This window comes from Salminus brasiliensis, chromosome 14, assembly GCF_030463535.1.
Source record: "Salminus brasiliensis chromosome 14, fSalBra1.hap2, whole genome shotgun sequence".
In the NCBI taxonomy this organism is placed as follows: Eukaryota; Metazoa; Chordata; class Actinopteri; order Characiformes; family Bryconidae; genus Salminus; species Salminus brasiliensis.
The window spans coordinates 36,135,725-36,160,538 of NC_132891.1; the positions used below are offsets into that span (position 1 = coordinate 36,135,725).

The 24,814-nt window shown below is 46.6% G+C and overlaps 1 protein-coding gene across 1 annotated transcript; it reads right to left on the reverse strand.

Moving 5' to 3' along the window:
• Positions 1-4,860: 4,860 nt before the first annotated feature.
• tent5ab (terminal nucleotidyltransferase 5Ab) lies at positions 4,861-14,562 on the reverse strand. The gene is made up of 2 exons (XM_072696235.1): positions 13,754-14,562; positions 4,861-9,484 (listed from the first exon to the last, which is right to left on the reverse strand). Exons 1-2 carry the CDS (start codon positions 14,168-14,170, stop codon positions 8,702-8,704), a joined length of 1,200 nt encoding a protein of 399 aa, XP_072552336.1. The 5' UTR covers positions 14,171-14,562; the 3' UTR covers positions 4,861-8,701.
• Positions 14,563-24,814: the final 10,252 nt, after the last annotated feature.

Sequence of the window (24,814 nt, forward strand, 5' to 3'; positions counted from 1 at the left end):
GCCCGTGCTTTCTGGGTTGGGGGCGTGTCCATATAAAAAGTTTGATAATTGTATTTTAAAGAGACATTATTTAGAGGCGCTGTGTCGGCAGAATTCCAGCCAGTGGCAGTAAATTCCTCTCCATGAAGACCTTAAAAAACATCTGCAGGAGGAAGAGCACGAGCTATGAGTTATGGGCAGAGATAAATCAGTGGCCTGTGAAGAAGTACAGCTCTAGGAATCACAGTACACACACACACACACACACACACACACACAGTGAATACGGTGTTAGAGATTTTTTTAGTTACTTGATTGATTAGCTAATTAAAAAACACTCAATCAATTAATGTGATTAATCACGATTTACTACAAAAGAAGGTGATTAATCACATCTTATAAAAAGAATGCTGTGGTGTCCAGTAATGGTTTCTGACACTGTGTGCCTCACTGTTATCTAGAACACGGACCGGAGCACGGATGCTACTGTTCTTAGCTCTGTGACGCGCGTTTGTGTGGCGGTGATTTGTGGCGAGGAAGAGCCCCGGAGAGTGTAATTACACATCACGCACCACTGGATTAGCGCGTGTCCTGGAATGACTCCGGCCCTCGAGTGCTTTTAAGGGCTGGTGTTTGGAGAACCGTGCGTGAGACTGTGACCTTTGGCCCGGATGGGATCGTGCTGGATGGACTGTGCTCTCGCAGGGCCAACTGGGAGTCATCCAGACAGGGATATCACTTCCAACGCCTGCTCTCATAACCCCTTAACTCAGCCAGCAGTGATAATGCAGAGTGTAGCCTCTTCCAAAAACACTCCAACTGGAGCGGGGGAAGTTCTTCGCGGCTGCTCTGGGACCCTTTGATCTGGCCCTCGTTCCTGGCCCTCCAGCCCGTAATGTAATTGTAATTGCTGCGTTTGAAACAGTCCTGCGTGCGCCGTCCAAACAAAGTGGACAGATGTTTCAACAAACACGGATCACACGGAGGAGTTTCGCCGATACAGTGGAGGAGGAGCGGGGTGGCTCAGACGAGCGGGGGGGGTTCACTCGTTTAAATATTTACTCATTTAAATTCATCACATCCGCTTGTTTCCATGAGAATTTTACCAACACACACTACATGTCCAAATATTTGTGGACACCCTTTCTAATGAATGCGTTCAGCTGCTTTATATTGCACCCATTGCTGACACAGATGTGCAAATGCACACACAGCTTGTCTAGTCCCTGTAGAGAAGAAGTACGGCCAATAGAATAGGACTCTCTGGAGCAGATAGTAAACATGAACCTATCGGCACCATGCTGCCTAATGCCAGGCGTGGGCTATAGAGGGGTGTAAAGCCCCCCAGCATTGGGGATGATGGGGATGATGAGGTGGGGTGGTTAGACTTTGCTAACACTCTGCAATCAAACCCTCACAGCAATGCCACTTCTCCAAAATCTAGTAGAAAGTCTTCTTCTTTGGACAGTAGAGACCGTCACTCCAACAGAAGCAGGATCAGCTCTTTTAAATAACTTTGATTTCAGAAGAAACAGTGAATAAGCAGGTGTCCCAATACTTTTGTCCATATGTTGTACTAGACTCCCATAGCATTCTAACTCTAAAGCCACCATGCAGTGTTGATTTGATGGCTGCTGGCATTTTATGGGTTCTGGGTTTTACTCAGCAGAGCCGTGTTTCTCAACAGGCCGACCTCCAGCGAGGGTTCAGACAGTCCTCAGAACATGCTGCTCTCAGACCCAACAGGCATTAGAGTCACGTATGATTAATACCAGAGCGAGAGAGCAACCGAAAGAGAGAGAGAGAGCTACGCTCTGTTGATCTCTCTGGCATTATAAATTAGATGCGTTAAAAATATTCAGGGCTGAATGCTGAGTGGAAAAGGCTGCGTGGTGCCATGGGAACTGCTGAGTGAGTCAGGGCTGCTCGGGCCAGCGCTGGAAACTGAGATTTATTCATAAGTCACTCGTTAATCTTACTAACTCGCCCCCTTCTTTGTGCTGTGCTTTCTCACAGAGGTTGGTCAGCCTCAGCATTGCAGCAGGGCTAATCTGACGTGTCAGATATTACATTTGCAGGGACTTGGACTTGGACTGGTTTTCTGGCTGCATATGGTCTTTAATGCCAGGACCACGGATATAGCCATCCATTAGCATAGTGCTAGCTAACTGAGCGTCGAACTCGTCACGCAGTCACATCAAACTTCACTGAGTTGTTTATTAAAAGGATTCCACGATTATTTGGCAGCCTACCTCTAAACAAGCTTAATCCACTTCGGAAACCTGTGGCCTGATGAAGCGTTTATACAGAAAAAAAGGGGTCTGAATTGCATGACTAGACCACCTCTCCAACTGTTTAGCATGGGAGTGGAGCAACAGTGCTTCGGGATTGTGTTGCAGTCAGTGGCACAGGGAACACAGGGGGTTTCCAAGTCGGCTTGTACATGGGCCCCATCGCTACAGCCCACCTTAATCTCCTATGGGTCCCATCTAGGCCCAATGTATAGTGTACATCCCGGATGGGGCCCATGTTTAATCCTTCCCGGTCCCATCTCTGACCCCATGGGCATCTTTTTAGTGGGGCCAACATGGAACCCGTAGACAAAACTTTCTGGTTCCCAGTTGGGCTCCCCATACTGGCCCCATATGAACATGTTAGCTGGGCCACTGGTCTGAGGGACGAATGGCCTCAAATTAAATAGTAGCAAATTCTAAAGGCAAACATTAAATTGGGCGGGAATCTTCCAAATATTAATAATAACCAAAGCCTAAGGAAAGTGTAGCATGGGCCTGAGGTGATATTACATACCTGACACTAGGGGGCAGTGTTGCACCAACACAGATGACAAAGACAACCTAAAGGAGCATGGAGTCAACAGTGCAAGTCTTCTTCTCAAAACGAAAAAGAATTTGGCTCGAGTCCTTAAAGGTGGAGGTTTAGACCTGCGTCCAACTGGGACGGGCTGGTTAATCGATAAGTAGCCCAGGTGGATTATTTAAATGGAGCACGGTTAGCACTGGGGATGGTGGTTGTGCAACACTCACCTCTCTTAGCCTACTAAGAGAACCTCCTATTCACTTCATCGTCACCTCCCAAACACCTAAGAAGGAACTGGACTAGATAGGCTGGATACATGTGGATAATGCTTCTTCCTCCCTCTCTTGCTCCAAGATTCAGGCCACACTGACCCTGCCCAGAGCTAAGTAGCTGGGGGGAAGGAGGGAAGGAGTAGCGGAGGCTTTGGTGTTACCCTCCTCCCAGCCTCCTTCCAGGCCTGCACGTAAGCGTTACAGTGTAATGCCCATAAGTCCAGGTGCTGTAACCACCCTAGACTGTTGAGCACATTAAGCACTTCATCAGATTAGAAGAGACAGGTTAATATCCTTATTATGGAGCACTAAATATAGCTCATGCTCTGCATCTGCTTAATTAGGGGATAACCGGCCATGCCAGTGTGCCTTCAGACCCTTTAGGGTTTCTTTACAGTGGTGGTGAATGGAACCAGGTCGGTCGCCATGACTACAAAACAGATACAGCCCATAATTTACACGAGTCTTCTGAGTTTTATATGGAATGATGATGATGATGATGATGATGAAGGTAACATAGTGAATAGAGAATCTCAACTAATGCAGTTTTCTTTAGGGACTACTTTCTGTAGCCGCACTACACCCTAAAGGCAGCATGTATCCCTCCACCATTTTAATGATCTGATTTTAAAAGCAGGTTCTAGAGCCGAACTCTTCTCAGAACTCTGGTAGAACAGTGTCTCAGGCATCAGGCAGCGTCTTCATCACCATTAGGTGAAGAACTTTCTGTGAGGAGCTTTTATTATTAGAGCTTCAGACGTCTGCTTCCCTTCACCTCCACTGTAGAACCCAGATCTGACTGGAGGAGGTTATCTAGAACCAAGCGTTTCTCACCAAACCCCCCAAAACCCCCAAACCTCCACTCTGACTGAACTTGTTAATAAAGTTTATAAGAGCGAGGATTACAACACTAACTGTGGGTACGCTAGCTAAGCTAGCCCCCATCAACTCACAGTGGGTCCTCAGTGAAGACTAGCTAGGCTACTTTCTGAGTTAGCGACATCAAGACAACTGGACCAGACAGCTACACTACATGTCCAAATGTCTGTGGACACCCCTTCTGAATGCATTGAGCAAATGCACACACTCCCCTCCACTCACCCTGTAGAAAAGTACTGCTAATGGAATAGGACTCTCTGGAGCTGATAAACGTGACCCTATTGGCTCCAATGCCAGGCGTGGACTAGTAGAGGGGTATGAAGCCCCCCATCATTGAGCTGTGGAGCAGTGGAAGAAGTGTGTTCTCTGGAATGATGGTGGTGGAGCTCCATCCAGTACTTTTGCTATGTAGGTGCTCTCTAAGAAGAACCTTCAGTTCTACTGAGCTCAGGTTCAGATGTTCCACCTATTGTAGGATTACAGGCTTATTGCACCCTTTACTTTTCACTTAGCGTGTAGCTTATATTTGTGTAAATGGGCGGAGCATCATCGTAGGGTTTTTCCCTCACCTCTCCAACACAAATTCTGAAGATGTGTCCATGTGATAACCTTGGACCAAAGCCAATAAAACAGCCGTGAAGGTGAGGCGAGAGAGGTTCTTACCAAGGCTTACCCATGTTCAGCGTTCCAGGGTCTGATGCCTCGAACCGTTAGAAAAACTCTACCAGACAGAACTGCTGAGGCAAGCGCCAGCTGTCCTGAGGGCAACTTCAGAGGAAACCAGATGGTTTGATTAGTCATTCGGCTCTATACCAAGCCGTCAGTTAGATGACCGATTTGCACGTCAGGAGTGAGGAGCCCTGTGGGCCTTCACCTAGAGGTTCCTCTGGCAAGAAAGAAAAAATGCCACTGCTGTTTTTTCACCATTTAATGAGAGTCGTTCAAATTACATGATCCTTTACAAGAAACAGTCACCCAGTCTTAATTTAGCGAGAACTCCAGGACCTACACGAACACTGGAACACACACTGGACCCGCGTCCGCGTACTAAAGCTAGACTGAGACGTTTTTTACCGCCAGCTCCAGCACTCACACACTCACTCATTCGCATCTGCACTTTTCACAGCATTAGAAACAAGGTCAGCGGCATGACCTCAGCGTCAAGCAGACGTGTACAAAAATAGAGGAATCAGTAGAAAAATAAAAGAGACGTGGTTGAAGGTGGAGGGAACACCGCAGATCCAGCTCTCAGTCCCACCCCTGGGTGAAGCAGGCCGCTCACACATGCGCAGGTTCACTCGGCTGACACCTGAGCCTGCCGGATTAGACAGGCTGTGACATCTCAGAGGGGGCGACAGAACCTTCAGAAGGTTGCAGGAGAGACGTTTATTGCATGTTCGAGCTACTTGGGTCTGTCAGAGCTGTCATAGAAACCAAAGCCTGGGTAGCTCCACCCACAGTGATACAATAATTACACCAATCAGCCATAACATAATATCACCACCAAAACAAACATAAAACTTGACCACTCCAGGCCTGGACTCGACTGCATACTGAGGGGAACACCCAACAAGACCTGCCTGGTGTTCTGGAGATGTTCTGACCCAGTCGTCGTCTAGAACATCACATTTTGGTTCTTGTCAAAGTGTCTCAGATTCTTGCGCTTGCCCATGTGCCTAATATAGCCACCCCTCGACAGATGCCACTGCACTTGACAGAGGTTTTAATGTTATGGCTGATCAGTGTACAGTAAACCCAAGGCTTTTTAACAGACCAACTACGCCGTTTGTTGGAGACAGCCCTAGACAGAGAAGACTCTGAGGTTTGGCAGTTGGGGATCTGCTAGCAGGGATCTCCTCGGCTGCAGGAGAGTCCAGTGCTCTTCACCGTCTCTGAAACATGGAGTTATTTATCATATAGAGGAAAAAAAAAGAGGATGTGGAAGCGGCCAGCCTGTCACTGGAGCCGTCTTCCTTAATTTGCCTTGCTGTCCGGCCTGCGACCTAGCTTTCGGTTTTCTCCTTCAGCAGTAATGGCATTGGCCCCAGCGCCCTAATCTGAGCTTAGCCGGCTCCCAGGCCCCCTTGAGCCAACTGTACAGTAAGGTCAGGCCAGAGGAGGTGAGTGTCTGTGAGTAACTCATACCCTGAACACACACACACACTCACTCACTCACACACACATTTGTGCAATAGATAACCATGACTGCCTCCCAGTTGTGTGAAAGTAAGCGCTCTTTAGTAGGGGTGTAAACATGCACTGTGACTGTTAGGCTCGTGGTGCTCCTTACAGTCTGTTACCTTTAAGATTGGCATATTTAAATATTCCCTGCTTTGATTGGGCAGGGATATGTAAATGCACTGTGACATCACAAAAAGCAGTGAATTGTAAACCAGCTGTTTTTGAACCCTTAGCTTTGCATGTTATTGACCCTTTAATAAGCCCATTTCTTACACTAGCCCATATTCCTTACACTACATGGACAAAAGTATTGGGACACCTGCTCATTTTTCATTGTTTCTTCTGAAATCAAGGCTATTAAAGTGTTTACTGGCTGTACTGTCCAGCGATAAAGAGTTTCTACTAGATTTTGGAGCAGCATTGCTTTGAGTTTCTCTGCTCCAGCGAGTCCTATTCTATCAGCAACACCTCTCCACAGGGACTAGACAAGCTGTATCTGTGCAACAATGGGTGCAACTTAAAGCCCGTAGCTGAATGCATTCCTTAGAAGGGGTGTCCACAAACATTTGGACATATAGTGTATCTTTTATTTCGCTGTTTTTATGGGTGTTAGGGGTTTCCTTTTACGATTGGCTTATGTAAACACACACATTATGTAAATGCACTGGTGTTTGTGACATCACATAAACCGTGAATTAAAAAAAAAATCTGCGAACTTTATTTTTTATGTAATGCGCTTTAAAGGTGAGGCAATGCTTATATTAAAATATTTACCCTGTTTGGGAGACTGCGAGAAGAACTCAGCTTTCAGATACAGGCCCTTTAAATGCAGCCTTATGAGGTCAGAGAGTTACACCTCTACTAAAGACTACTGAGATAATGTGTAGAGAGCCTGTTCTCATACTTTACCTACTGTAGACCGGGAAGCCACACCCACACCCACATAAAAACACCCCCACACACACACACACGCACTGTAAATGAGTCCCTCCACTGTGTCCAGGGCAACACCCCCCCCCTCCCCTTTAGACTTGCAAACTCGGGGGATCTTGCTCTCTGTAAGTCTTTGTTGCATTTGATCTGTTGCAGGCACTTGGATACTCTTCTTTGTGGCTAGCTGGCATCTAAGAAAATATCTTTGGTTCTGTAAACAGTTTATTTCGTCCCTGCTGATCCGAATGAGTCTCTTGAGTGACTGAGTGTCTGCTGATCATCGCCTGTCCCGCCTGTCCCTCACAGCGACCGAATTATGCAGGGACAATTCTGTACGTATTTGTACATCTCTGTTCAAGTCTCTGTACGGGTCCTAAAACACACGGGGGATACAACTCTACTGAGTCTGAGAACTAGCTCTCTCCTCCTTCACCCAAACTGGGCTCACAGAGTGTCCTGCCCCATGTTGTGGCCTCAAAGTCTGCGTGATGTGTCTTTAGGTTTGACGGAGAGTCTCGGACCAGTCTCTGACGTCCTCTGGGAACACAGCCTCCTGCCCCCGTTCTCTAGCGTAAAGCCAGCCTGACTCCTCCGCCAGACCTCCAACATCACAAAACAAAGAAATGTACTTCATCTGCCGTCGAATCGCGAAACCGGTCCTGATTGGTCCACTCTGCTGCCCGTGTCCACTCCTCTGGTGGTGAAAAAGAACTGCTTGGATGCTTCTTTTTTTTTTTAGTACCAAACCCTAATAAAGCCCACTGAAGGATAATAGGGCTTTTAAAGGGCCAGTATGCGACTTTTTGTTTATGTATTTATGTTTTCTTCCTGAGGTCCACTTATAAAACTCATGATGGCCTATGCATAATTAAACAGTCGTAATTCATTTATACATGATCTTCCTTTATCCCAGGCTGCTTTTGTTACAGTGCCTGTAAGCCTGTTTAGGTCTAATGCAAAGGTTTAGGACAAATCAGGTCAAATCACACACTTAAACTTAAATATAAACAATTCAGCATACTTTTGACACCAATTCTATTTAATTACTGAATTTAACATTGGTATTTAACATGCCGTTACTTTTGCAGATGTCATATTTGTTTTGCATTATGTTAAATTCAGTCAATAAACAGTAATCTTGATTCAGAGTGTGTCTCTGTAGAGGACAGGAAATTATTTACACTTAATAAAAAATAACAGCATTTATAATTTGCACAAGGGGGCCAAAATGTTTCATAGGCCTGAGTGGAAACTGTCTCTGGCTGCTCAATATTGCACCTATTTCATAAAGGAGTCTCTAAAACTTCTAAATTCAGTGAGTTCAATGAGAATGGGCGGGGCTAAACTGCTGTAGGCTGAACTATGTGGATGGATATGTAAATGTGGTAGATGTTGTGACATTACAAAACAACAAATTAAAAAACAGCCCAATCTGGCAGCTTGATTTGCATATTTGGACTGCATGGACAGTGTTTACACACTATCACTATAGGCTGAATGGGCGGGGCTAAATGCTACAGGCTGAACAGGTGGATATGTAAATTTGGCATAAAACAGAAGTAATGGAGCCTCGTAGCAAACGCAGCGAACAGCTGCATCCGAGCAGTTCTTTCAGACCACCAGCGCCCCCCTCAGTAAGCTCAGTTGCAGGGCAGCCATGGGCAGAAGGAGTTGGGGGGCTGACAGGCGTAAACCGGCTGCACCTGGGCCACGTAGTAGTTGCTGAAGTTGCCGTCAGCGACATAGGGCGCGGGCTGGTAGTAGCAGGTGACGTTGGCCACGTTGGGGATGACGTTCTGCTCGGCCAGCACGCGCACGGCCAGCATGGTGATCAGGCTGAGGGCCTGCCGGCGCTCATGGCCCATCAGGCACACGGTGCTCTCGCTGACCACGCCGTGCAGTGTGCTCAGGTACTCGTACTTGCGCTCCTCCAGGCCCACGAAGTGGTTCTGCAGGTAGGACTCCAGCTTGCGCCGCTGCTCGGCGGCGTCGGGGAAGTCAATGAAGAAGCGCGAGCACATGTAGCGCTCCAGCTGCTTCATGTGCGACGGCGAGGCGGCGCGGAAGCCCCGCACCAGCAGGTGGCAGTACTTGAGCAGGCCGCCGCCGCGGATCTCCTCTGGGCTGCGCGTGCAGATGAGCTTGCGCCGAAGGTGCTCCAGAGCCTCCTCGAAGTCGCCGTACACACTTTCGCCCACGATGGACGGGTGGAAGGTCTCGGCCATGGGGTTCTCCGAGCACTCGTAGAAGAGCAGCAGCGAGTCCAGGCGGATCTGGAAGGAGTCCACGCTGAACTCGAACTGCCGCCGCAGCGAGTCCACGAACTTCAGCTCCACGTTCTTCCCGCTGTTGTTGGACAGAGAGATGAGGCTCCAGCGGTCAGAGTCGTTGCACACCTTCACCATCTTCTGGACATACGCCTCCTGCAACATGGGGTGGGGAGGGGGGAGAAGGAGCAGCAGGGTATGTGCGAGAGAGAGAGAGAGAGAGAGAAAGGAAGAGAGAGTAATGCAGAGGGGAGAAAGTCAGTGAGTGAGTCAGTGAGTGACGGAGGAAATGAAAGAGGGAAGAGCGAGAGATACAGCAAAACAACAAGTCAGAGGGAGAGAGAGAGAGAGAGAGAGAGAGAGAGAGTTATAGATCTCACAGTATCTCTGGTTAACTCCTGCCTATGACCTGCTGTCCCCTCAGCATTACCTCCACCTGTACTTTAAGTGTGCCTCTCTCACGCTGCACCCTCTCACTCACTGTGTCTGTCTGTCTGTCTGTGTTGTGTCTGTCTGTCTGTCTGTGTTGTGTCTGTTCTGCCTGGAGGAACATGGAGAAACACTGACGCAGGTGTACCCTGAGCAACATTTTGAGAAGTGAGCCAGTCAGGGTTTATGATCTTTCCTCATTGTAGACTTTCACTTCTCTTCATATTTCTGCACAGTTCAGACATAAACACACTCATCCAGAGTAGGGGTTTGGGGGGTTTGGGGGGGTTTGGTGAGTTTTGGTGTGAAACGCTCGGTTCTAGATAACCTCCCCCAGTCAGAACACAGTGTTCTACAGTGGAGGAGAAAGGGAAGCAGACGTCTGAAGCTGGCCTGGTGATGAAGACGCTGCCTGATGCCTGAGACACGGTTCCACCAGAGTTCTGAGAAGAGCTCGGCTCTAGAACCTGCTTTTAAAATCAGATCATTAAAATGGTGGAGGGATACATGCTGCCTTTAGGGTGTAGTGCGGCTACAAAAAGTAGTCCCTAAAGAAACTCAGAAGACTCGTGTAGCTTCACCGGTGGGTTTGGATAGGAGATAAATTATGGTATGGTGATGGTAATTTCCTCCACAGCCATACCCACCCGTACGGACATACCATCTCTAACAGTACTGAGGTACAATTACTCAAATACTTTCCACCATGTGTTTTACCATGAGCTGTGAGGAGGTCTACAACAGGGCCGAGACAAAAACAACCTCCACCACCGCAGAACATCAGCTTTCAGACAAGCTCCTTGAATTTCCACGGTTTTCCATCAGTCATTTTCCAGCCCTGCTCAGACCTGAGCACCAACCATGCAATCAGGCTGAGAGTTACGGGGGTGGAGGCCGTTCTACAAAGAGGGAAGGCTCTTCAGAAACCAGGCTCTTATTGTGGTCTGTCCTCAGAACAAGCAGCCCTACACTTTCGCTTCCTGACGCCAGACGATCGCAGCCTTATGTTTCTACTCAATGAATGAAAATCATCTTACGCAGCAGAGTCCCGGAGCTGAGTTAACCCCGGCGTGTTCGCTCGGCCCGAACGAGCTTACAGAGTTAATTCCACGCGCTGGGTTCCTCTGCGTACGGAGAGAGAGCACTCTACGCTCTGAAAAACGAAGTGGTTCTTTGCGTGAAGCCGTAGCTCCAGAAAGAACCACGGTTGTGACCTTTACTCTACTACACACATTTGGTTCTATGTGGAACCATAAGTGGTTCTTCCGTGGCATCGCCTAAAGAACCCTTTGTAGCACCTTTTTATTTTACGGAGTGTGTGCAGTTGACAGCTAATTAGCATTCACACACACAGTCTGTTAAAGCTCCTTTTTGCATACACCATGATGGCGTAGATTAGCATTCATAAAACGTAGCTCTATCTGCCTTCATTTGCACACATGAAAACGTGGCCCGTCCGCCGGGCAGCGCGAGGTGAAAGAGCATCGCTGGTAAATTGGTTTAGTGTAAATCCTCTTTGTACTAGAAACCAACTTATTTTACTACAAACGTCCCGACTGAGGTTAAACCCGCCGAACGCCTCCTGCTAGCGTCAGGTCAAGCTACTGACCACTCAGCCACGAGGATGTCCCTGTACTGACTTTACACATATATTTACATATTTATATAGATATTCACTTGAAGTTATGTTAAGTAAATATTAACATAAATTAATTCATTAATAAAAAATTACAGCAAGGCTAACTATTCAGGCTAGCATATTAGGCCATAAAATGTCAGTAAGATAAGCTAGCAGCTTCAAGAACATTAGGCTAATTAGTCTAACAATTTTAACTTTTAGTCAATTTGTTATAATTATTTAATATATAATAGTATAGACTAGTTAGCCTAATGTACTTATATATATATATCATTATTTAGCATTGTGTAAGTTAAGTAGCTAAAGCTATAGCTGTGGTTATGCTAACAATTTATCAAACTAATCAAGTTAGGTCTACAGTAATAAAATAAGTTAGACTAGAATTTTACTTCTTAACTTAAATCAGATGTTGTATATTTTACATTTTACAATTCCAGTGAGATAAGCCAACATCTTTAGTCCTTTGGTCAAACAGTTTCTTTCAGTTAGAAAAGCTATCTGTAGCTTAAGCTAACAACTTTGATCAAATTAAGCCTAAGTAAAACAAAGTACAGACTTAAAAATAGCAACTTCAAATCGTCATTTAAGGTTTTAAAACAAGTTTAAAACAAGTATTTTTCCTCTTCAGTAATAAAAACTCACAGTAAATTAAACGTTAGCCACTTTAATCAGATTAGGCTAATATTTTAGTCAGGTTTAAAAACATTTAGCCTCAAATTCAAGCAATTTAGGTTAGATTTGAATTGTGTTTCAGTAAAATGCGTTTAACAGTAGTCACCGTTTTACAGAATTTTAGTTCGTCATTTTAATGAAGTTAAGCAAACAGGCTACTGTAACGAGGCTAGGCTAACAGTGTGTAAGCTGCCTACAGCTGGCAACGTATACAGGCATATATTAGCCTGTCTGCTATCAAAGCTTTCAAACCCAAATGTGAGGAACATTTAGTACCGACTACTTTACACTGAAATTCTGCTTCAAGATATTTTCGTTTTATGGTAAATATGATGAGCGTGAAGGTTCTGCTGGTTCTCAGCTACAGTTCTGGAGACTTCCTGCCCAACACACCTGATCCAGATAATTAGGCTCCTGGTAATGACCTTACGAGCTGGATCAGGTGTATTGGGGACAGGGAATACTTGAAATTGTGCAGAACAGGGTTCTTCAGGATTGGGGCGTAGAACAACTGTTCTAGACCAGTCAACAGGTCTTCGTTCACAGTGGTGGTAAACAGAACCAGGTGATGAAGAGTTTAATGCCTCAAAAAAGTGACGACACCAGATGGTGAGGAAAGCCTGAGTCGCTGTTTTACAGCACTGTCTAAAGCATACTGTGAAACTCCATTGTTGGTGGAGGGATACATGCAGGGTGCTGTGCGCCAAATAGTCCCTAAAAGACTAATTCTCCACTATTTGCTCATCATCGGTAAGAAGGTTCTGGGCTGTATTTACTTCATGCAAACAAATGTCAGTCAGAGTGGAGGAGTTGGTGAGTTTGGTGGGAGTTCTGAGAAGAGTTCGGCTCTAGAACCTCCCTGAAGAACACTGGATTAGTTCAGATTATCGATTCACTATTTTACCATCATCATCATCATCATCATCATTCAATATAAAACTCAGAAGACTTCTATAGCTTCACTGGTGGGTGATAGGGAAATACATTATGGGATATATCTGTTGTAGTCATGGCAACCAACACCTGGTTCCATTCACCACTACTGTAAAGACATTACATTATTAATATATATATATAATTTATGTGAGATGCAGTAGATTATAAAATAAGGGCAAGTGTCACCTCGCAGCACGTATCCCTCCACCAGAACTCCGGTAGAACCTTCTCAGAACTCTGGTAGAACAGTGTCTCAGGCATCAGGCAGCGTCTTCATCACCATTAGGTGAAGAACTTTCTGTGAGGAGCTTTTATTAGAGCTTCAGACGTCTGCTTCCCTTCACCTCCACTGTAGAACCACAGCTCTGACTGGGGGAGCTTATCTAGAACCTCTACTGTAGAACCCAGATCTGACTGGGGGAGCTTATCTAGAACCTCCACTGTAGAACAGCTCTGACTGGGGGAGCTTATCTAGAACCTCCACTGTAGAATAGCTCTGACTGGGGGAGGTTATCTAGAACCGAGCGTTTCACACAGAACCCCCCAAACCGCCACTCTGTTTACTTAATTACGCAATTAATTACGCAATTCTGAGTTTATGAGAGTTCCCCTTTAATGCTGTAACGGTCCGTTTGTAACGGAAAACATCAAAGCCAACTGTTTAAAATTCAAATTTTAAATTCAAATTTCAGAATTTCGAGCGCGGGACCGTTACAGCGGTTTAACCGTTACACCGTTATTTCAATCACCTTGAGCGTGAGCGGAGTGATCTTCTCCTTGTTGACGCCCGCGGGCAGGAAGTCCAGCAACGAGTGCAGCACGACCTCCTTCACCGTCTGGAACTCGCGCTCGCTCTTCAGGTCCGCGCGGAAGATGAGGTCCAGGTCCTTGTAGCCGAGCCCGCTGTCCTCGTGCAGCACATGGCTCGCGGCCGAGCCGTTCAGGCGCACCTCGCGAACGTCTATGTGCCGCTCGCGCAGTCGCGCGCGCACCACCCTCACGATGTCGCGCGGCTTCATGTGCAGCGTGGGGAAGTTCCAGCGCCCGTGGATGGGGATGGATTCGGCGAGTAGCGCGTCCAGCCTCCGCACCTGCTCCCAGCTCAGCACGCTCAGACTGCCGCGCGACACATCCGCGCTCGCGCCCTCCGTCGCTTCGCTCGCCATCCCTCGCGCGCTACGGCTTCAAGGATGGGACTCCGATCATTGCTTGCAGAAACTTGGGGGCGCGCACGGGGAAAGGCGATGGCGGGGGCGCGCGAGTCAGACGATGAGACATGCTGGCTTTGTTTACATGGTGAAGACGCCGGTTGTCGCTCGCTTAGCTCGTGCGGTCACTGTGCACGGTACTGCGGGGTCTCGCGACTCTCCCTTTCCGGGGGGGCCGCGAGGATTCACTCACAGTCCCGCGAGCTGCTGCATAGTGTGTGTCTGTGTCTGTGTGCGTGCGCGTTTTTTGCAGAGACGCGAGGCGTAGCGCGCGCTGTTCGGCTACAGCAGGGGAGTGGAGGATCCGTGCGATTTGCAGTTACCTCTCTCTCTCTCTCTCTCTCTCTCTACCTCCCTCTTTACGCACCGCCCTCCACGCGCCGCCTGTTGCTCCGCAAACACAGTGAACTCGGTTGTGCAAGCACGTGCACGTCTGCATACAACAGGCTCGTGAGCGTACACAGTGCTTTAACTTTACATCATGTGTACTAATAAAGCGAGTTAAAGGGGAAATGCACCCATCTCTCAAAATGAGGTGTATGAGATGTACACAGTGAGTATGATGGAACCAGGCATCGGTCGTCATGACTACAACACCGATATAGCCATTTTAATGCGGTTTAGACGTCTGGTTCCATTCACCACCACTGTGAACAATTCTGACTCAGTAAGTTTCTCTAGAATGGAGGGTTTCACACCAAACCCACCAAGCCCACCAAGCCCCCCTGACTGTAAATGTCTGTTTGAAGTGATACAATTTTTCTGTTGATTCTTGACAGTGTTCAGTGATCAGGGTCAGGGTTAGGATTTGGACCAGGCCTAGTGTTAGGCTTAGGTTCTGAAACAAGGGGAGGGTTGGGGTCTGTAATTAAATAAGTGAATGATTCACTAATAGCTAATATCAGTTAATGGTGTTTCACTGAACATTATTATGAGGTGAGGAGTTTGGTTAGGTAGGCGAGTTGGTTATGCTAAATTGCACTAGCTATGGTAAATTGCATAGTAGGTAAGTTGGCTATGCTAAGTTGCACTAGCTATGGTAAACTGCACTGGTTATGCTAAATTGCATGGTAGGTTAATTGGCTATATATGAAATTGCATGGTAGGTGAGTTGGCCATGCTAAACTGCATTGGCTATGCTAAACTGCATTGGCTATGCTAAATTGCATTGGCTATGCTAAATTGCATTGGCTATGCTAAATTGCATGGTAGGTGAGTTGGCCATGCAAACTTGCCCCTGACCAGAAGGAAGCAGGTTTGAAGATTCCTGGTTAAAATGAGGCTTTAGTGAATACATTAGAACTACCTGAAGAAATGACATGTGACCCAGTTCCTCACAGAGCTGCACCTCAATTCTGCACTCTAGAGGACACCGGTGGTACTGTAACAGCAGCAGAGTGGGCCTGAGCCCCTCCTGAGGTGAAGACAGGACTGGACAAAGCGAAATCCTCCAGTACCTGAGTAGAAGTTCAGGACCACCTGCCAGCCCTCAGTAAAGGTGCTGAGCTTGCTGCTGCACCGAGCTGTAATGAGTCCAGCAGGAGCAGAGGTATCTGGTCAAACACCAACATCGCTCTTCAGAATACAGGTCCTGAACTTGAAGGTATGGTTCTACAGGCTCTGATCTTCTCTTTCTCGTGCAGCTCCAGAGTGAGAGGCGTGATCTACTGTAAGGAGCTGAACGAGCAGAATGTGAAAGGATGAACTGGACCGAGTGGAACTGAGGGCATCTCTGTAGGTGTGCAGATACTCCTAAATGCAGACCTCTGAGGAGAAGAGAAATACAATTCCCTTGCGGTGTGAAATCCTGGATATGGGCTAAATGCCAGTGTGATTAACAGTGTTACGAATGTGAGCAGGGCAGAATTAGGCCACTTCACCCGCAGCGTTACTCCAGGACATCGCCCCGGTTAACTTACCCGCTTAAAAACCCGCCATGAATTTAATCGTGTATTAAAACCTCTGCTATTACAACACTGGGTTTGTGGACGCCCCTTCTAATGAATGCATTCAGCTGGTTTAAGCTGCACCCATTGCTGAAAACATGCATATGCACACACACAGCTTGTCTAGTCCCTGTACTGCCAATAGAATAGGACTCTCTGGACCAGATAGTACACATGACCCTATTGGCACCATGCAGCCGTACGCCAGGCGTGGGCTAGAGGGGTATAAAGCCCCCCAGCATTGAGGAGCTGTGGAGCAGTGGAAGAGCTGTGTTCTCTGGAGTGATGGTGGGTGGTGGAGCTCCATCCAGTACTTTTGGGATGAGTTGGGGACGATGAGGTGGGGTGGTGATCATCATCCAACATCCAGACCTCACTAACGCTATTGTGGCTGAATGCAACAAAATCCTCACAGCAATGCTTCTCCAAAATCTAGTAGAAAGTCTTCTTCTCTGGACAGTAGAGACAGTTACTCCAACAGAAGCAGTTACTACAACATGTGTTGTGTAACCATGAGGCCTTAGGCCAAAACCTCATCCTAATGAGAGACTGTAGCTCCTCCTCCTCAGTGTATATCACAATACCTACATTTAGAGAGTTATTAATATTCACCCTAATGAGAGACTGTAGCTCCGCCTCCTCAGTGTATATCACAATACCTACATTTAGAGAGTTATTAATATTCACCCTAATGAGAGACTGTAGCTCCTCCTCCTCAGTGTATATCACAATACCTACATTTAGAGCGTTATTAATATTCACCCTAATGAGAGACTGTAGCTCCGCCTCCTCAGTGTATATCACAATACTTACATTTAGAGCGTTAATATTACTAAAAGGAAGTCCCCTGGTGGGCGGAGCTTAGAGAGGGACGTGATTGAGTGTGTGTGAAATAGTGAGTGAGGGAAAAAAGGAACTAAAGGGGGTGAGAGAGATAGAGATAGAGAGAGAGAGAGAGAGAGAGAGAGTGTGTGTGTGTTGGCAGGTCAGTGTCAGGTCAGGCTAGATGTCACCTGAAATCCATCACTAGGATCAAACCTGCGTCACTACGCTAACAGCCAACGAAGCAGGCTTACTCCAGATTACCCCTAACCATGATACTGGAACACCATTCTGTGTGTGTGTGTGTGTGTGTGTGTGTGTGTGTGTGTGTGCATTGGAAATTCCCTTCTACAAGCTGGGCAGCGCTAACTATGCCACCAGTTACACAAGTGTCACAAGGCTAGTCTAATACCCATAACACATAACCTATTTAGCATTAGCTCTCTTGTCTTCAGCAATGTGGTTCATCAACCGTTAGCTTTAGCATTAGCTTTGTTTTCTCCAGCAATGTGCTTCATTAACCGGTAGCATTAGCATTAGCTCCTAGTTAACGTTCACCATGTTAACGTTAAAGGCTGGTTTCGAGGCTCTACAAGCAGAAGCGCAGATGAAACACTAATGTGTGTGTGTGTGTGTGTGTGTGTTGGAGTGTGAGGAGCTGTGATCCCAGTAAGAGGAACACACACTTCCTCCTTAGGGTCAAGCCGCCTGGCTGGCTCTGATGTGTCACTGAGGTCACACAGCTTGGCCTTAGAAACCAAACCAGCGGCAGCGGACTGCAGCTCTCTGCACTCAGGTAGAAACACGGAGGAGAAGGCTGGAGATACCAGGCCTGTACTATCAACTACAGCAGGGTGTAGATAAAATACGTAGACGAGGATGAAGACGAGGTTGAAGGTGAAAGGCTTGGGCTGGGGGCTTTGATGTCTTTAGAGCTGTGGGAAACAGAGTTCAAACAAACTTTGGTTAGACCACACGTTCTACCACAAGCAGAGGTGATCAGCAGAGCTGTTGCATCCTCCAGCCTTGCTGCACTGTGTAACGACTGCTACATCACAACATGGTTGGAGAGGATTATTCTGGAGGAGTCTGTCTTATTTAAACCTCAGACGTTTAGTCTGGTCTGCTCTGGATGGTTGATGGTTGAAGTGAGGGGTGAAGACGATCACCATCATGACCAGATCCAGAGAGCTCTCTGAGGCCTTCAGAAAGAATCTCAGATCTCAGAACAGTTAGAAATCAGCTGATGATTCCACCGTCCACTAAATCATTTACAGGTGGAACAGCTGTTCAGCCCAACAGCAGAACCTCAAGCTGAGTAAAGACGTCTCCAGCAATCCTAAAAGGACATCACAGCAGCATCAAAGTCCAGCATCAACCAGACCAGACATGTTTGAACATTGTGGGAGGTGCTCAAGGAGGAAACCCTCACCCTCACTCTCACCCTGGGTTTGCAGTTTTTGCAGAGTCAGTAAGGCTTAATAACACTCTGCTAACGTTCTTGCAGAAGGTGTTTGGAGAAGTTCTCAGATATTCTTGGTGGGTCATCTTGCTGCACAGCTTGTTTAAGGTCTATCCATAAATGTTCTCTGGGGTTTAGGTCAGCAGACTGTGAGGGCCATTCTGAAAAAGCTTCAAAAGCCATTCCTCTATTGGCTTTAGCCTTGATCAAACAGATGGTTTGATATTTGTATGCTGGGTTTGCATCCTGGTATTTTGTACTATCCAGTCTTCTCTCCAACTGTGCAATATTGTCAATTGCACTGGCAGCAGCACAACCCAAAGCATGACAGATCCACCCCCATGTTTCACAGTTGGCAGGTTTGTAGAGAGGTGCACCACCCTCCCTCTGATGGATTTGAGCAGTTCTTTCAGAGTGAACCTCCACAGTTCCCCTGAACTGCCATGTCTTTGCAATCCACACTCTACACTGGTAAAGGTATAAGGTCCTTGAGGAACTTTTGGAGGTTCTTCAGTTACAGGAAATTGTGGAGGAACCTCTTTTGAGTAACCCTTTTTTGAAGGTTCCTCAAAGCACCTTAAGATGTTCCTCCACAGGATCTTATACTTTTATCAGTGTAGAAACATTAAAGCCTTCCCCTGCCCACATCGATTACTTCCACTGTCAGATCTTTAGACCGTTTTTAGAGTTTTAAAGGGTTAGTCGAAGGTTCGAGGAGGTTGGAGGTTTGGTCGGTGGTTCTTTAATGGCAGTTGGTGACTGATGTCCTGTATGTGTGCATGTGAGTGTTCTATATTCCTGATGAATTGTTTAACACCAGGGCGTCTCCTCGTCTTCACAGCAGTGCAGCTCTTTCTCATTTGTGTTTATTTCGGCGTCAGAAAGTTGTCATCACACGTGGTTCTACCAGAAAGGCCGAGATACACGCGAGTCAGTGTTGAAAAGTTGACAGCAAAGACTTTGAAGTCAGGCTGTAACGAACTGAACCGCTGTGTTTACGCCATTATCAGTCATTAACGATATCGACTCCAAACCAGCTCCAGAAGGTCCAGTCTGATCGGGGGAAAAGGAAAAGCGGGGGATTTTTATTCTGGCCACCACCTGGGATAACATGGCAAGCCAGGCTGTCAATGCATTATATCCATATAACAGACAAAGTTCTCATACACGTCTGAAGCTCCCTGCATGCTCTCACACTGCTCATCATTCATTACCTGCAGGGCGGTTAACACCAGCCAGCGGTGAAGATGCAATCTTACAGACACGTACACAGGCCACTTCAGCTCTACATCAACAAGAAGTAGTGCTTATTTGGTACAATATAGGTTCTCCTCACTGCAGGTTCTCAGGTTCTCCTCACTACAGGTTCTCTGAAGAACATAAAAGCAGTGCTTTGGATTTGTGTTGATGCGATTAAGGGTAAAGTAGGTTTTCTTTTGGGGGGGGTGGTTTTTGTTTCATGCTTAGGGTTCTTTACTCTTCTTAGATCTTTTAAGTGCACACACACACACACACACACCAACACACACACACTGAATTTGCTAAAATGGCTCATTATAATCTTACCATTGAGATACTGAGAAAGATAGTTGGGTGTGTTTGTGTTTGTGTGAGTGTGTGTGGTGGGGAGGGGAGTTGTGTATCTGTGGTGCAATCTCTGTGTTAGTTCACACACACACACACACACATAAGACAGCTAGCATGTAGGGAGAACATGTGTTGAGTGGTGTCTCAACCTGCTGCAGATATCTGATGTTCCTCGTTTGGAGACTGAGCACTTGGAGCTGAGAACCCGGGTTCTTTCCACTAGCTCCTCTTGATCTTATTGACTGAAAGGGTTTCACTCCACTAGCAGAACACCTGCAGTTAGCATCATGCTAATTGACGGAGTATAAAGATGGCCAGTCGGTAGTTTACAAAGTTTACAAAAATGTACAAAAAAAAGGTTTTGGACGTGCTCTGGAGCGCCCCCCAGCATCTAAACAAGCAAGAAGACTTAGTCATGTGGTACGTCTCAATACCAGTTCCCTCATGATCGGGTTCTCCTCACAACAAGTTCTCCTCTAAACCATCATGCTCTCTCATTTGCTACAAGATCTCTGGTGCTTCTCCCCACAATCTCTGGTGGTACATCTTCAGGTTCTCTTCACCGCAGGTTCTTTGGTGGCACTTTCTCACATTCTTCTCACTACAACTTCTCTGGCTCCCTGTTTAGTGCACTATGTAGGTCATGAAAGTAGGGGCTTCTGTATCCTAACCGTTTCAGAGTGCAGGTGCATCCACACCAAAGCCAAACATGGAGATGACCGTCAGAAAGGTCCTAATGAAAACATTGGGACTGGTGATGTAGCCGAAGGTGGAGGCGTAACGGGGTTGTCTTGGTCGTAGGTTCTAGGTAGACGCCGACCGCCTCTAAAACGGACAGTGTGGTGTGCGGGTGTAGTTGAGTGGTCAATCTGCATTCAGAGACCCAGTGTGAGCTTTGATGTTGAACAGGCTGCCATGGTGACGGGGAAAGGAAGTGAAATGGCTTCGGCGGTTCTGCTGAGTTAGCGTGTTCTTGCTTATTTCCTGTTAAGTGGTTTAATACACTCACACCCACACGTACAGACATCAACAACACCCCCCCCCCCTCACACACACACACACACACACACACACACACACACACACAGCAGCCAAAACACACTGATATTAGACTTAGATGACGGATGGAGATGCAGCTTAAAGTAAATATTCATAAAAATACAAATTCATAACAGATCTAACTGCATATATGGACCATAGCAAAGCCATTACAATCATGCACACACACACACACACACACACACACACACAATACAATGCATCCTACAAAAGTATGAATATACTAAAACAGGACCCACGCCTGCCACCCACTGGACAGTAGGGTCATTGCATAATTACATCAACTGATCCAGGGTGGGCAGTGGGAGCCCAAAACCAGCCCAGTTTGCTGATTTCCCTGCTCTAACACACCTACCAAGCTCGAGCTGGAAAAGCACAACACTATGCAGGAATCCATCCCCCCAGGATCGGAATTGCCCACCCTGAACTAGACTGTTGTGGTCAGAAGTTTTCATACACTCGTCATGGACATTTATGTCATGGCAATTTCTCTCCCGAAAGACAGGGTGCTCAAGCATGGTGCTCCCTCTGGATGTCCTGTGTGTTTCCTCTGCCACCACTAGAGGGAGCTGTAATATAGATGACTGCTATTCTCAGCACTTGGAGACACTTGTAGTAAACACTGAAAATGTGCTTCCCAAATTCAGTCCACATGTTTGTGTTTTCTCTACTCCAACACACTTGACCCAGCTATAGCTCCGCCTCCTCAGTGTATCCTCCTCAATACCTACATTTAAAGTGTTATTAATTATTATTCACCCTAATGAGAGACTGTAGCTCCGCCTCCTCAGTGTATATCACAATACCTACATTAAGAGCGTTATTAATATTCACCCTAATGAGAGACTGTAGCTCCGCCTTCTCAGTGTATATTACAATACCTACATTTAGAGCCTTATTAATATTCACCCTAATGAGAGACTGTAGCTCCGCCTTCTCAGTGTATATTACAATACCTACATTTAGAGCCTTATTAATATTCACCCTAATGAGAGACTGTAGCTCCGCCTTCTCAGTGTATATTACAATACCTACATTTAGAGCGTTATTAATATTCACTCTAATGAGAGACTGTAGCTCCGCCTCCTCAGTGTATATCACAATACCTACATTTAGAGCCTTATTAATATTCACCCTAATGAGAGACTGTAGCTCCGCCTTCTCAGTGTATATTACAATACCTACATTTAGAGCCTTATTAATATTCACCCTAATGAGAGACTGTAGCTCCGCCTTCTCAGTGTATATTACAATACCTACATTTAGAGCCAGGATGAAGGTGTTTGTGTGGAAGCAGCACTGATGGGTAAATCATCGGCTGCTACCCACTGAGTTTCGGACATGGTAGCAGTCTGACCGTAGAATAGCTGTAACTCAGGCCCGCTGGGGGTCATGGAATGACTCTTTGTTCTGGATCTCTGACATAAAGGACGTCTAATCACATCATAACCCTGCCAAGCACACAGTACACACCCCGCTCAGAGGGAGGGTCGGGTTTATATGTATACACTCCCTGGCTTATTTTATCTCTCAGTCTTTTAAGTCCACTCCACTTTCCCACATCACTCTGAGACCGCTGTGAGATCTGAGAGGCCGTACACTCCACATTATCCGGCCCAACACAAACATTACCTCATTCGCACCCGCGACTCCGCTTCCAGCCCGGCCTGTTCACATTACTGTTCGCATTACCGTTCTGGATCTGGAAGGTATTAAGAGCACCCAGAGGAGCCCGTCACCTCCCTCTGCCCGCAGCCAGTGTTTATCTACATTCTTCTCTATATGAGCTGCAGTGGTTTACTCTGGATAATGAACTGAGAGCCGTCTCTGTCACTCAGGCGTCGCTCAGGAGCTCAGTGAGCCTCCAGCTGCAGTCTCGGTTTTAATGGACTCTCGGTGTCCTAATCACAGTCTCAGAGTCTTACAGTCTCACAGTCTCAGAGTCTTACAGTCTCACAGTTTCAGAGTCTTAGCGTCTCAGAGTCTCACAGTCTTAGATTCTCACAGCCTCAGAGTCTCACAGTTTCAGAGTCTCACCGTCTCAGAGTCTCACCGTCTCAGAGTCTTAGCGTCTCAGAGTCTCACAGTCTTAGAGTCTCACAGTCTTAGATTCTCACAGCCTTAGAGTCTCACAGTTTCAGAGTCTCACCGTCTCAGAGTCTCACAGTCTCAGAGTCTTAGAGTCTCACAGTCTCAGAGTCTCACAGTCTCACTTTCACAGTTGCAGAGTCTCAGAGTCTCACAGTCTTAGAGTCTCAGAGTCTCACAGTCTCAGAGTCTTAGGTCTCAGAGTCTTACAGTCTCACTTTCACAGTTGCAGAGTCTCACAGTCTTACAGTCTCAGAGTCTTACAGTCTCCCAGTCTCAGAGTCTCACAGTTGCAGAGTCTCACAGTCTCAGAGTCTTAGGTCTCAGAGTCTCACAGTCTCACTTTCACTGTTGCAGAGTCTCAGAGTCTCACAGTCTCAGAGTCTTAGAGTCTCACAGTCTCACTTTCACAGTTGCAGAGTCTTACAGTCTCCCAGTCTTAAAGTCTCAGAGTCTCACTCTCAGAGTCTCACAGTCTCAGAGTCTTAGAGTCTCACAGTCTCACTTTCACAGTTGCAGAGTCTCAGAGTCTCACAGTCTTAGGTCTCAGAGTCTTACAGTCTCACTTTCACAGTTGCAGAGTCTTACAGTCTCCCAGTCTTAAAGTCTCAGAGTCTCACTCTCAGAGTCTTACAGTCTCACAGCCTTGGAGTCTCAGAGTCTCATTCTAGTGTCTTCATATGCTGCCTTCAGCAGGACTGTGGGAGTGAGGTGGACTGTGGCCCACCTGTTACCCCAGTTTATCAGACCCCCACTATGCAAACAAACGTGACAGGGACATCCCTATTTCTACTCTGTTGATTGTATTATTCCATTCTATCCCTGTATATCATTTTTCTAATCCATGGAATCATTTTATTTTACTGTAGATGTTATGTATGTATGACTGTATGTTAATCTGTTGTGATATTATGTTATATTATACTCAATTCTATTCTAGAACCTGGATCATATTCTATATTAACTTTACATTTTATGGTATTAAACTTTTAGATTATTCAGTTCTACTGTATCCCATTCTATTCTATTCTATTCTATCCTATATTACTCTGTTATTCTATCATGTAATGTCATCATTTTCCAGTCCTGGCTCCACGTGTCCTCCAGAACGTCTCCTGTAGCTCATGCAGTTCTGTGCTGTTCTGATTGGTTCTGTTGTGTTCTCCTGAGGAACGCTGTGTAATGTGTGATCTGAGGGGTTAAATCACAGCAGAGCTTCAGCTTAAGGACAGAGAGTGTGTTAACTGTCGGATCAGGCGTATTGATGGCAGTCCTCTGACACTCTTGTTTATGTTATGGTTTGGATGACCGCTCTCGTGGCCAAATTCCCCCTCTGTGTTTGTACACGTGTGGACGCTGCGGTCAGAGACGTCCTGACCATCGCTGTGACCGCTACACAAACACCACAGAGCAGAGCCAACCAGCCAGGCCTGTGCAGCTCTTTCTCTCTCTGCAGCTTCTAATAATAATGTGAGTATTTTTATCAGATGAATGAATAAACGGGTTCTGCTCAGACTATCTGCTGCGTGGAAGCTGGAATAAGGCCGGAAGGAACCGTTAGATGAGTGCAGACTGATGGAGAGAGCTGGGCTGAGAATGCGGGTGAGATGGTGCGAGGGTGGGTGTGTTGCTGTGATG

What these genes read in the sequence shown, in the direction of transcription:
- tent5ab (XM_072696235.1), bottom strand. Translation starts at nt 14,170, where the DNA reads ATGGCGAGCGAAGCGACGGAGGGCGCGAGCGCGGATGTGTCGCGCGGC. An exon ending in TCACTCCGCTCACGCTCAAG is followed by an intron (nt 9,485 to 13,753) that starts GTGATTGAAATA and finishes CCCATGTTGCAG; the next exon opens with GAGGCGTATGTCCAGAAGAT.